The sequence below is a fragment of the Oncorhynchus kisutch genome, linkage group LG26 (assembly GCF_002021735.2).
Source record: "Oncorhynchus kisutch isolate 150728-3 linkage group LG26, Okis_V2, whole genome shotgun sequence".
Classification (NCBI taxonomy): Eukaryota; Metazoa; Chordata; class Actinopteri; order Salmoniformes; family Salmonidae; genus Oncorhynchus; species Oncorhynchus kisutch.
The window spans coordinates 32,026,750-32,039,453 of NC_034199.2; the positions used below are offsets into that span (position 1 = coordinate 32,026,750).

Below are 12,704 nucleotides of genomic sequence, written 5' to 3' on the forward strand. Positions count from 1 at the left end.
GTGCATGCTTGCGTCCTGTCTGCAGGACTGGAGTGTGTTGGTGGAGAAGCTGCTAGCCCAAGCTTCAGAGCTGCAAGTGGGGGATGCAGAGGGCTGTGCTGAGGCTGAGATGGGCCATGTCTCTGAGAGAAGTGTGGCTCTCAAAGCCTTGCACAATCACTTCTGGAACCTCATGATGGGCCGGCTGGCACAGCTACAGGAGAGCAATTCCTTCTTCAGCAGCGCTAACACGGTACAGACACAACTGACTACTATACAACCCCCCCCCCCCTTAGGAGAGTAGGTACTGCATTAGCAGTAGAAGGTAGCTAGTGTAACTATACATATCACCTACAGGAGAGCAACGGCTTCTTTAACAGTGGCAACAAGGTACAGTACCTTCTCTACATGTCTTATGGCCATAGATTATCAGGGCCACCAAGGCAATTGCTGATTAGTGGTCCTAGAGATAAAACTGTTCTATATCTATGCTTGTGTGCATGTAACCTTCAGGAGAGAAATGCCTTCAGTGTCATCAAGATATTCTCTGTAACCTTCTTTAGCACTGCCAATAAGGTACGCTATAACAAAGAAATGGAGGCTAAACTTGTAGGATATAGTCAGACCATCCAAACATGTCTGTGCAGGAAGATTAAAACAACGCAAACAATTCTGCTACTTTCAACGCGTTACAGTTTCACACGACCTATCCTGTACCTCTTTTTTTTTAGCAGTGCCAACCAGGTACCTAGTGTAGCTACTGTAGGCTTGTATTACATATCACCTTCAGGAAAGCCTTCTTTAGCAGTGCCAACCAGGTACCCAGTGTAGCTACTGTAGGCTTGTATTACATATCACCTTCAGGAAAGCCTTCTTTAGCAGTGCCAACCAGGTACCCAGTGTAGCTACTGTAGGCTTGTATTACATATCACCTTCAGGAAAGCCTTCTTTAGCAGTGCCAACCAGGTACCTAGTGTTGCTACTGTAGGCTTGTATTACATATCACCTTCAGGAAAGCCTTCTTTAGCAGTGCCAACCAGGTACCCAGTGTAGCTACTGTAGGCTTGTATTACATATCACCTTCAGGAAAGCCTTCTTTAGCAGTGCCAACCAGGTACCCAGTGTAGCTACTGTAGGCTTGTATTACATATCACCTTCAGGAAAGCCTTCTTTAGCAGTGCCAACCATGTACCTAGTGTAGCTACTGTAGGCTTGTATTACATATCACCTTCAGGAAAGCCTTCTTTAGCAGTGCCAACCAGGTACCCAGTGTAGCTACTGTAGGCTTGTAATACATATCACCTTCAGGAAAGCCTTCTTTAGCAGTGCCAACAAGGTACCTAGTGTAGCTACTGTAGGCTTGTATTACATATCACCTTCAGGAAAGCCTTCTTTAGCAGTGCCAACAAGGTAGCTACTATACATGGAATATCATGTGCCCGACAAATTTGTGATGAGTAATTATTATTGCAGTACTAAGTGCTTACAACTGTATTTGAGGTACTCTACACAAGACTAGGGAACTAGTGACATTAATTCGATTTGAACATGGTGCCCTCTAGTGGACAACAAGGACATACTATTTGTGCCATCTACTGCATCATGAATTGTGACTGTTATTATAATGAGCAATATTACATTTATTCAGGACTTCTGCTGAACCATCTATCATGTTTACATGAGTACTTAATGCATATTGTCCTATCCTCTCATTCCTGTTTTGTCAGGCTTTTGAGGTCCTGGGAAGTGTTGAGAGTAAACTTAAGGGGTTGAAGACCCAGACACTATGGTTGCCTGAGTTGGCCAAAAAGCATGAGGACCTGTTGCAAAGCATCAAAGAGTCAGCCAATGACCCTCTACAGAGAGGGCAGCTCATACTACAGAAGGCCAAACCACAGAGGTAAGGAGGGAATATGGCATCCATATTAGGACATCCTTAGTCCTCAGACTCAAAATCTCATACCCACCCTAGTCAAGTTTAAAACCTGCTGTGGTCAAGAATCACCACAGACTGCTTATCACTGGTGTAGCAAAACAGAGATTTTGAGTAACATGTGATTTCAATAGTAAAGATGTCACTGCTGTCACTGTATTATGAAATGAAATATGCTTGTTATATCCAATGCAGTGTGTTCAAACTAGGCCTTTATATTAATAGATGGATGGATCAAGACTGCGGATAATATGATTACTACATGGAGCATTTCACAGCAGACATGCCTCTTACTATATTTCTAGTACCCAAGTAGAAGGCGTGAAAAGGATGCTGGGATATGTCAGAGACCGGGTTGATGCTCTAAGTCAGGAGTGCCATGCTCACCAAGCACTGGCAGCCAAGAGACAGCAGCTGGTGTCCCAATGTGAAGACCTCATAGACAAGGTAAATCAAATCAAATCAAATTTTATTTGTCACATACACATGGTTAGCAGATGTTAATGCGAGTGTAGCGAAATGCTTGTGTTTCTCGTTCCGACCATGCAGTAATATCTAACAAGTAATCTAACCTAACAATTAGGTACACACAAGCCTTACGATTTGTCCCAAATGGCACCCTATTCCCTTTATAGCACCCTATTCCCACAATATAGGAAATAGGGTGCCATTTGGGACGAACCCGTAGCTATATTTTTATTGAATTACGTTATATTATGCCTTTGAGCTAAATAGTGTCCATACGCCGTACCGGTAAACATGAGACTATCACAATAATTAAAACAAAGATGACAACAAAACTATTGGCTATTACACTATAATTTATCAATTTCACTTCAGTCACATGAAAAAATTTGTGAATGGACTTGAAAATGTGTGGAATACTCTCCAAATTGCAGTGTGGGTCAACAATAAAGTGACAATTCGAAAAGGTAGAGATGAGTGGCCAAGACAGAGAGGCGCTCAGACAGCAGTGGACGCATACATTCATATTCATTAGGCTCTACATCAAGTTTTTAATTTAATACATTTTTTGTACTTTATTGTGCTTAATAGCCAGTGTGTATTATTTTTAACATACTATTAAAATAATATAACTTACTTTTATTTACAAGGCAAGTTAGTTAAGAACAAATTCATATTTTCAATGACAGCCTAGGAACAGTGGGATACTGGCCTTGTCCAGGGGCCGAACAACATATTTTTAGCTTGGGGATTTGATCTTCCAACTCTTTCAGTTACTAGTCCAACGCTCTAACCACTAGGCTACCTGGGAAATTGTTTACAACTTGTATCTATCCCATAAACCCATCAACAAAAATATATTTTTATATTTGGTAACTTCCTGTTCTTCAACCGACTCTGACTGGACTGAAGAAGACGCACATCTTCGAAAAATTCAAAGTATGTAACGGAGCCTTCAACTGCAAAGGGGCATTGTGATTCCACTCCGTTGTGGACGGTCCCCATACAAATGAATGCCATCCACCGTAACGTAACGGAGTGCTTATGGTTAATGTGAATGAGGCATTATTATGAATGTAATTATTAATGCATGACAGCCACTGAATGTCATTCATTACACATTTGGTGTTTTGTAACAGATGTCTCTTCCCATTCGTCAAATGGCAGGTGCACAGTGCCCTGTATGGATGTGGGACAGTGGGAATTATTTTAGTGGACGAATGTGCGCAGGTAGCCAGGTTTACACAGGAGCCTTGCGATGTGATTGTTTGACAATCAAATGGTTTTGTTTATGCCACATTAAAAGGTTTGCCTAATACATTTTAAAAGTAAAACAACACATCTGTAGTATTAGGCCCACAGAGATGCTATTAAATGAATAGGGATTCTTAATATGTCTCACTGGGCTGGATTCAGAGTTGGGGTAAGCATGTGCAAGTTTAGACTTTTGAATAATATAAGGTGCATAAAAGCAATATATTACATTTAACAGGCACATTCATCCAAAGTAACTTACAGTCATGCATGCATACATTTTACACATGGATGGTCCCAGGAATTGAACCCACTACCCTGGTCTTAACAAGAACCATGCTTTACCAACTGAGCTACAAAGGACCAGTTAAACATATCTAAAGTCAGATTACAGCCCATTCTCAGACGTGTAGTAAGGCTAGTTGACAGCCTACGATCAACTGCTAATACTTTCACGTGTGTGTAAATGTCCATGTATTTCAGTTGACTGCATTTGACTGAATTGTGGAACTAATAAAGTAAAGTAAAAGTCATGTGTTTCTGTCCCAGATCTCGGTGTGGTTAAAGAGCAGCAACGGTGTCCTCTCCAACAACACTGAGCCAGGCTCCCTGCTCTCTCAGTCTGAAGACATGCTCAACAAACACCTGGAACTCTCCTCACAGACACAGGTAGAGTCAGGAATATCACCTGTAGACTTACTCAACCTTATTCAAATGTATGACCCCTTTGTTTATTTACCCAGCTCTTATACAAAGGTTGGGTCACTTTCATTTCAATTCAGGAATCTCAGTTTACTTCCTGAATGTTGTTTTCAAATAGACCTAACCCTGTCTTGTACTGTACTGAAGTATACACACTACATGACCAAAGTATGTGGACACCCGCTAGTCGAACATCTCATTCAAAAATCATGGGCATTAATATGGTGTTGGTCCCCCCTTTGCTGCTATAACAGCCTCCACTCCACTTCTGGGAAAGCTTTCAACTAGATCTTGGAACATTGCTGCGGGGACTTGCTTCCGATCAGCCACAAGCATTAGTGAGGTCGATTAGGCCTGGCTCGCAGTAGGCATTCCAATTCATCCCAAAGATGTTCAATGGGGTTGAGGTCAGAGCTTTGTGCAGGCCAGTCAAGTTCTTCCATACCGATCTCAACAAACCATTTCTGTATGGACCTCGCTTTGTGCACGGGGGCATTGTCATGCTGAGACAGGAAAAGGCCTTCCCCAAGCTGTTGCCACAAAGTTGGAAGTAAATAATAATCTAGAATGTAATTGTATGCTGTAGTGTTAAGATTTCCCTTCACTGCTCCAGAGTCCAATGGCGGCGAGCTTTACATAACTCCAGCCGTGTCGGAGAGGGGCATTGTGCATGGTGATCTTAGACTTGAGTGCGGCTGCTCACAAATTTAAAGTGGTGTCCACATACTTTTGTTTATATATAGAGTATGTGTTACCATAGAGTTTTCTCAACCCTGGCCATTTGTTTTTCAGCAAACAGCCAGTGAGGCAGAGGCCATGGCAGAGCTGATAAAGGAAGTGAGAACACTGGGGTGTCCTGAAGCCGCTCAGTTCTCCAACAAAGCATCACTTGTAGAGGAGGAGCTGAAGACAGTCACCAGGAACATCACATCTCGCATCGAGAATATCCAACCATACGTGGGCTTCTTGCGAATAGCAGAGGAGGTTATTTTCTCTTATCATTTCATGACACTTAGGAAGGATATGGTTGTTAAATATCTGTATAGTTTGGTACAGTGGTGTCTGACTAAATATTGTTACATAGTTATGTAGTGTACATTAAACTTTGTATGTATTTCATTCATATTATGTTGAAAGCACAGGTGATTTAACTGAAATGTGTCAATAAACAAAATGGAAATCAATCTGAAATGCAATGTTAGGGAAGCTACTCTGAAAATATAATTTACCCAGCTGCCAGTTACTTAACCCTAGAAGAAGTTAAACTCGACTAAAGTTACCCTTAATAAGAAAAATATAGTTCAAACTACTTAATGAAAAACTATCATATGTAAATCTCAAATGTCATAGATGACAAATTGCAAGAACAGATCACTTTGGGATCATATGTTAACAAAATGTGTAGTTTAGCCTATTAAACACAAAAACAATGTTTCAAGTGAGAATCAGGCAGGTCGGATGCCGTAAAAGAAAGTAAATGATTGCTTTCTTTACCCATATTTTAATTTCCTTTTGCAAGAAGAGTAATGTTGAGTTCCAGTAGTTAGCTGCACAACTACATGGCAAAAAAAATAATTAACTACTGAAAACACTACCTAGATTTGAATTTAGTTCAACTACCACCAAGCTTCTGCAAAAAGTAGTTCAATTACTAGTTGAACTACTTGTAGTTCACTACTCCACAACACTGCTGAAATGTAATATTCTGAAATGTGTGACTCCTATGCTTGTTCAGGTGGAGGAACAGATGCAGAGTCTACATGAAAGCTATAACAGGAAGCAAGAGGAGGAGGAGAATGAGGAGAGTTTAGTCACTTCTAAGGGGATAGCTGACGCTAAGTGGCAGTCCATGTTGGAACGCTTCCTCACCATGCTGGACCTGGGAAACAACTACATCAACTTCTCAAACATGGTGAGAGACATTATTAAACCTCAACCCCTCCATGCACTGTTATCCAGGTTAACGTTGCTAACGTTGAGCCTTCCTTTAAGCCATTGCTTTTCTGCCTGCACATAATAATAATATATTTTATTTTAAGCGCTTTACAAGACACCCCAAATCACTTTACAAGATAATCAGCAGGATAAAAAGCAACAATATCACACATTTAAATAAGTAAGTACAGTATATAAAAGTACACCAAATATTTGTATTTTTTATTTAACTAGTCAAGTCAGTTAAGAACAAATTCTTATTTTCAATGACAGCCTGGGAACAGTGGGTTAACTGCCTGTTCAGGGGCAGAACTACAGATTTGTACATTGTCAGCTCTGGGGTTTGAACTTGCAGCCTTCCGATTACTAGTCCAACGCTCTAACCACTAGGCGACCCTGCCGCCCTGAAATATAAGGATAGACTAACCATGGAAATCACTAAACATAATGACAGACTAACCAGGGCAGTGAACTAAACAAGGTTTCAGCAGTGGAGTTAGTTAGAGAGGGTCTGAGTCGTGAGATCTTTTTTTAGGTGGAAGAAGGCTGACTTTGTGATGTTTTGGATTTTGTGTCCATTTGACAGAGTGGGGGTCAAATGTAACATCCAGTTCCTGACTGTGGAGTTGGGAATGGATGGTGCAGATGTCGATTGTCATGTTGAGTTGACCCAGTTTCTTGATGAGGGAGTTGGGGCCCATGAGCATGATATATGTTTTGTTGACATTTAGTTTAAAAAAGTTATTGCTTATTAAAACTAAATAACGATAAAACAGAGGTCATGCCTAAATTAGACAAACCTTACAACCATTGATTATTGCATTTCATTATAAGTATGGTTAACATGGTTATTATGTCTTGCTTTGGAAAAATAACTTCCACCCACATCCAGGAGCCCTTCGTAAGGGCTGTAGGATACAGATAAGATCCGGTACCTGATAACAATGGATTCTTTATGTTGACATCTTCAGGTGAGTGAGAACCTGAACCTGAATGTGAGGGCAGCCATCGGTGTGGTGGAGAAGACCATGGAGGAGCTGAACAAGAAGAAGGTGGATCTGTCAGACCTCTGGACCTCCATGCAGCTCCACGTCAGTCAGTTGAAGTCTGTCAAGAAACAGTGGAAGAAATACAAAGAACAACTGGAAAAGGTACATAAAAATAAGTATGCAATGAATACTGAACAAAAATATACACTCAAAATGTAAAGTGTTGGTCCCATTTTTCATGAGCTGAAATACAAGATCCCAGACATTTTCCATACGTACAAAATGTCTCTCAAATGTTGTGCACAAATTTGTTTACATCCCTGTTATTGAGCATTTCTCCTTTTCCAAGATAATCCATCCACCTGACAGGTGTGACACAGGTGCACTTTGTGCTGGGGACAATAAAAGGCCACTCTAAAATGTGCAGTTTTGTCACACAAAACAATGTCACAGATGTCTCAAGTTTTGAGGGAGAGTGCAATTGGCATGCTGACTGCAGGAATGTCCACCAGAGCTGTTGCCAGAGAAGTGAATGTTAATTTCTCTACCATAAGCCGCCTCCAACGTCGTTTTAGAGAATTTGGCAGTATGTCCAACTGGTCTCACAACCGCAGACCACGTGTAACCACGCCAGCCCAAGACCTCCACATCCGGCTTCTTCCCCTGTGGGATCTTCCGAGACCATCCACCCAGACAGCTGATGAAAATGAGGAGTATTTCTGTCTGAAATAAAGCCCATTTGTGGGGAAAAACAAATTCTGATTGACTGGGCCTGGCTACACAGTGAGTGCCCTATGCCCTCCCAGGCCCACCCATGGAGGCGCCCCTGCCCAGTCATGTGAAATCCATAGATTAGGACTTAAAGAATTTATTTCAATTGACTGATTTCCTTATATGAACTGAAACAGTAAAATCATTGAAATTGTTGCATGCTGCATTTATATTTTTGTTCAGTATATATCCATTACAAATTCCTGAATCACAACCAATTTATTCTCAATTGATCATAAATGCAATCTCATTTAGTGTCAAGAACCCCCCTGTTTTCTTTTTTTAATTTAGTTTTTTTTTTTTACAGACTGTTCATGACCTAAATAGTGTGGAGGAGGTTCTTGTCCCAACCTCTAAAGTTGATCTGGGAAGTGATCTTCAGACTGTGTCCAAGCTATTGGAGAACTTTAACCTAGCTAAGCCCCACTTCCTGGTAAGAACTATAGCCTATTGGCCTGTCATAAATAGTAGGTAGAAGAAATCATAACATTATTATGTATAATATTTTTTACAGAAACCCAATGTTTAATACTTTTACAATAGTACCAATAGTCTATGTTAGTAGTTAGTTAGTATACACTTGACCATATGTATACAGTATCTTTACAGTGGCTCTAAGTAGCATGACACTATGCCTACATTTGTGTTCTGGTCCATTATGTGATATCCTATAGGTAAATATGTATTATTATTCTACTATATCTCTATATCTCCTGTGTGTCCCCTGTAGCAGTTGAATGCAGGGGTAGAATACATGGTGAAGACATCAGAACTGTTGGCACTGAAAGGAATTACAATAAAAGAGAAGAATGAGAAAGTCACAGAGATGCTTCACCTTCATCAGAGAGTGAAAGATAAAATCAAAGAGTACGAGTCTGTCCTCAACATGGCCGTGAAGTTCCACCAGCTCTATGATGAGGTAACAACACATCGTCTAAGGGTGCCACCCTATTGGGTACAACCCTATTCCCTAAGGAATAGTGCACTACTTTTGAACAGGACTAATAAGGTGCATTATTTAGGGAATAGGGTGAAATTTGGGACGCACTCATAGTCTTACATACTGTATCAGGGAGGGTGTTATCTTTGCTGTAGTCTCTTCAGAGTCATTGTATCTGGGTCTGTCATGGAAAACTACATTTGCTGTGTGTTTGAGAGAACACATGGGATCAGTTTAGGATAGCTCAAAGCTAACCTGCCCTTCACAGACATGTTCAGCTTGAAATGTCACATAAATACTGTAACTATCAGAGAGTTACTTACCTATCTAGCTTTTCTGTAGACACCAAAGAACACAGGATCAGTTAAGAGAGGCCCTGGAGATACCTCGTGGACCTTTTTAGACAGAAATGTACCTTAAAAGATTGATGCATGCTTTGCAGGTTTCCCAGAAAAGAAGACACTAACAGAATATTAATTCTTTATTTTTTAATTATAAAATCAATTATTTAACAGCTGGTGATATACAAACATCATTAAACACACATAGATTCTGATCAGAGAAACAAATAAACAGCCTCCTAATTGGTTCATTATTTTGTCCCCAGTTGGATAAGCTGTCAATGTTGGAGCCTGTGACGGGGTTCAGCGAGACAAGCCAGGCTAAGATCCAGCTGATCCAACATCAGGACAGACAGAGTCACATCAGACACCTGTACAAGCTGGCTATCTCTCTGGGAGGAGATATCAGCAACACTGTACAACAGTTGGTGAGAAGACACACACAGCCACGTCAGATACCTGTACAAGCTGGCTATCTCTCTGGGAGGAGATATCAGCAACACTGTACAACAGTTGGTGAGAAGACACACACAGCCACGTCAGACACCTGTACAAGCTGGCTATCTCTCTGGGAGGAGATATCAGCAACACTGTACAACAGTTAGTGAGAAGACACACACAGCCACGTCAGACACCTGTACAAGCTGTACATCTCTCTGGGAGGAGATATCAGCAACACTGTACAACAGTTGGTGAGAAGACACACACAGACACGTCAGACACCTGTACAAGCTGGCTATCTCTCTGGGAGGGGATATCAGCAACACTGTACAACAGTTGGTGAGAAGACACACACATCCACGTCAGACACCTGTACAAGCTGGCTATCTCTCTGGGAGGAGATATCAGCAACACTGTACAACAGTTGGTGAGAAGACACACACAGCCACGTCAGACACCTGTACAAGCTGTACATCTCTCTGGGAGGAGATATCAGCAACACTGTACAACAGTTGGTGAGAAGATACACACAGCCACGTCAGACACCTGTACAAGCTGGCTATCTCTCTGGGAGGGGATATCAGCAACACTGTACAACAGTTGGTGAGAAGACACACACATCCACGTCAGACACCTGTACAAGCTGGCTATCTCTCTGGGAGGAGATATCAGCAACACTGTACAACAGTTGGTGAGTAGACACACACAGCCTCGTCAGACACCTGTACAAGCTGTACATCTCTCTGGGAGGAGATATCAGCAACACTGTACAACAGTTGGTGAGAAGACACACACAGCCATGTCAGACACCTGTACAAGCTGTACATCTCTCTGGGAGGAGATATCAGCAACACTGTACAACAGTTGGTGAGAAGACACACACAGCCACGTCAGACACCTGTACAATCTGGCTATCTCTCTGAGAGGAGATATCAGCAACACTGTACAACAGTTGGTGAGAAGACACACACAGCCACGTCAGACACCTGTACAAGCTGTACATCTCTCTGGGAGGAGATATCAGCAACACTGTACAACAGTTGGTGAGAAGACACACAGCCACGTCAGACACCTGTTCAAGCTGGCTATCTCTCTGAGAGGAGATATCAGCAACACTGTACAATAGTTGGTGAGAAGACACACACAGCCACGTCAGACACCTGTACAAGCTGGCTATCTCTCTGGGAGGAGATATCAGCAACACTGTACAACAGTTGGTGAGAAGACACACACAGCCACATCAGACACCTGTTCAAGCTGGCTATCTCTCTGGGAGGAGATATCAGCAACACTGTACAACAGTTGGTGAGAAGACACACACAGCCACGTCAGACACCTGTACAAGCTTTCTATCTCTCTGGGAGGAGATATCAGCAACACTGTACAACAGTTGGTGAGAAGACACACACAGCCACGTCAGACACCTGTACAAGCTTTCTATCTCTCTGGGAGGAGATATCAGCAACACTGTACAACAGTTGGTGAGAAGATACACACAGCCACGTCAGACACCTGTACAAGCTGGCTATCTCTCTGGGAGGAGATATCAGCAACACTGTACAACAGTTGGTGAGAAGATACACACAGCCACGTCAGACACCTGTACAAGCTGGCTATCTCTCTGGGAGGAGATATCAGCAACACTGTTCAACAGTTGGTGAGAAGACACACGCAGCCACGTCAGACACATGTACAAGCTGGCTATCTCTCTGGGAGGAGATATCAGAAACTCTGTACAACAGTTGGTGAGAAGACACACACAGCCACATCAGACACCTGTACAAGCTGGCTATCTCTCTGTGAGGAGATATCAGCAACACTGTACAACAGTTAGTGAGAAGACACACACAGCCACGTCAGACACCTGTACAAGCTTTCTATCTCTCTGGGAGGAGATATCAGCAACACTGTACAACAGTTGTTGAGAAGACACACAAAGTCACGTAAGACACCTGTACAAGCTGGCTATCTCTCTGGGAGGAGATATCAGCAACACTGTACAACACTTGGTGAGAAGACACACACAGCCACGTCAGATACCTGTACAAGCTGGCTATCTCTCTGGGAGGAGATATCAGCAACACTGTACAACAGTTGGTGAGAAGACACACACAGCCACGTCAGACACCTGTACAAGCTGTACATCTCTCTGGGAGGAGATATCAGCAACACTGTACAACAGTTGGTGAGAAGATACACACAGCCACGTCAGACACCTGTACAAGCTGGCTATCTCTCTGGGAGGGGATATCAGCAACACTGTACAACAGTTGGTGAGAAGACACACACATCCACGTCAGACACCTGTACAAGCTGGCTATCTCTCTGGGAGGAGATATCAGCAACACTGTACAACAGTTGGTGAGTAGACACACACAGCCTCGTCAGACACCTGTACAAGCTGTACATCTCTCTGGGAGGAGATATCAGCAACACTGTACAACAGTTGGTGAGAAGACACACACAGCCATGTCAGACACCTGTACAAGCTGTACATCTCTCTGGGAGGAGATATCAGCAACACTGTACAACAGTTGGTGAGAAGACACACACAGCCACGTCAGACACCTGTACAATCTGGCTATCTCTCTGAGAGGAGATATCAGCAACACTGTACAACAGTTGGTGAGAAGACACACACAGCCACGTCAGACACCTGTACAAGCTGTACATCTCTCTGGGAGGAGATATCAGCAACACTGTACAACAGTTGGTGAGAAGACACACAGCCACGTCAGACACCTGTTCAAGCTGGCTATCTCTCTGAGAGGAGATATCAGCAACACTGTACAATAGTTGGTGAGAAGACACACACAGCCACGTCAGACACCTGTACAAGCTGGCTATCTCTCTGGGAGGAGATATCAGCAACACTGTACAACAGTTGGTGAGAAGACACACACAGCCACGTCAGACACCTGTTCAAGCTGGCTATCTCTCTGGGAGGAGATATC

The 12,704-nt window shown here is 42.6% G+C and overlaps 1 protein-coding gene across 2 annotated transcripts in view; it reads left to right on the forward strand.

Annotated features, from left to right (window-relative positions):
• Positions 1-12,704, forward strand: part of LOC109870919 (coiled-coil domain-containing protein 141) — a 44,997-nt gene that overhangs the window by 11,418 nt on the left and 20,875 nt on the right. For both annotated transcript variants that reach the window (XM_031805855.1, XM_020461623.2), the window contains exons 7-16: positions 26-232; positions 1,707-1,879; positions 2,218-2,359; positions 4,181-4,300; positions 5,126-5,317; positions 6,069-6,245; positions 7,240-7,419; positions 8,336-8,461; positions 8,759-8,947; positions 9,576-9,737. In XM_031805855.1, the coding sequence (XP_031661715.1) occupies positions 26-232; positions 1,707-1,879; positions 2,218-2,359; positions 4,181-4,300; positions 5,126-5,317; positions 6,069-6,245; positions 7,240-7,419; positions 8,336-8,461; positions 8,759-8,947; positions 9,576-9,737 (1,668 nt within the window). The remainder of the gene's footprint in view (positions 1-25; positions 233-1,706; positions 1,880-2,217; positions 2,360-4,180; positions 4,301-5,125; positions 5,318-6,068; positions 6,246-7,239; positions 7,420-8,335; positions 8,462-8,758; positions 8,948-9,575; positions 9,738-12,704) is intronic.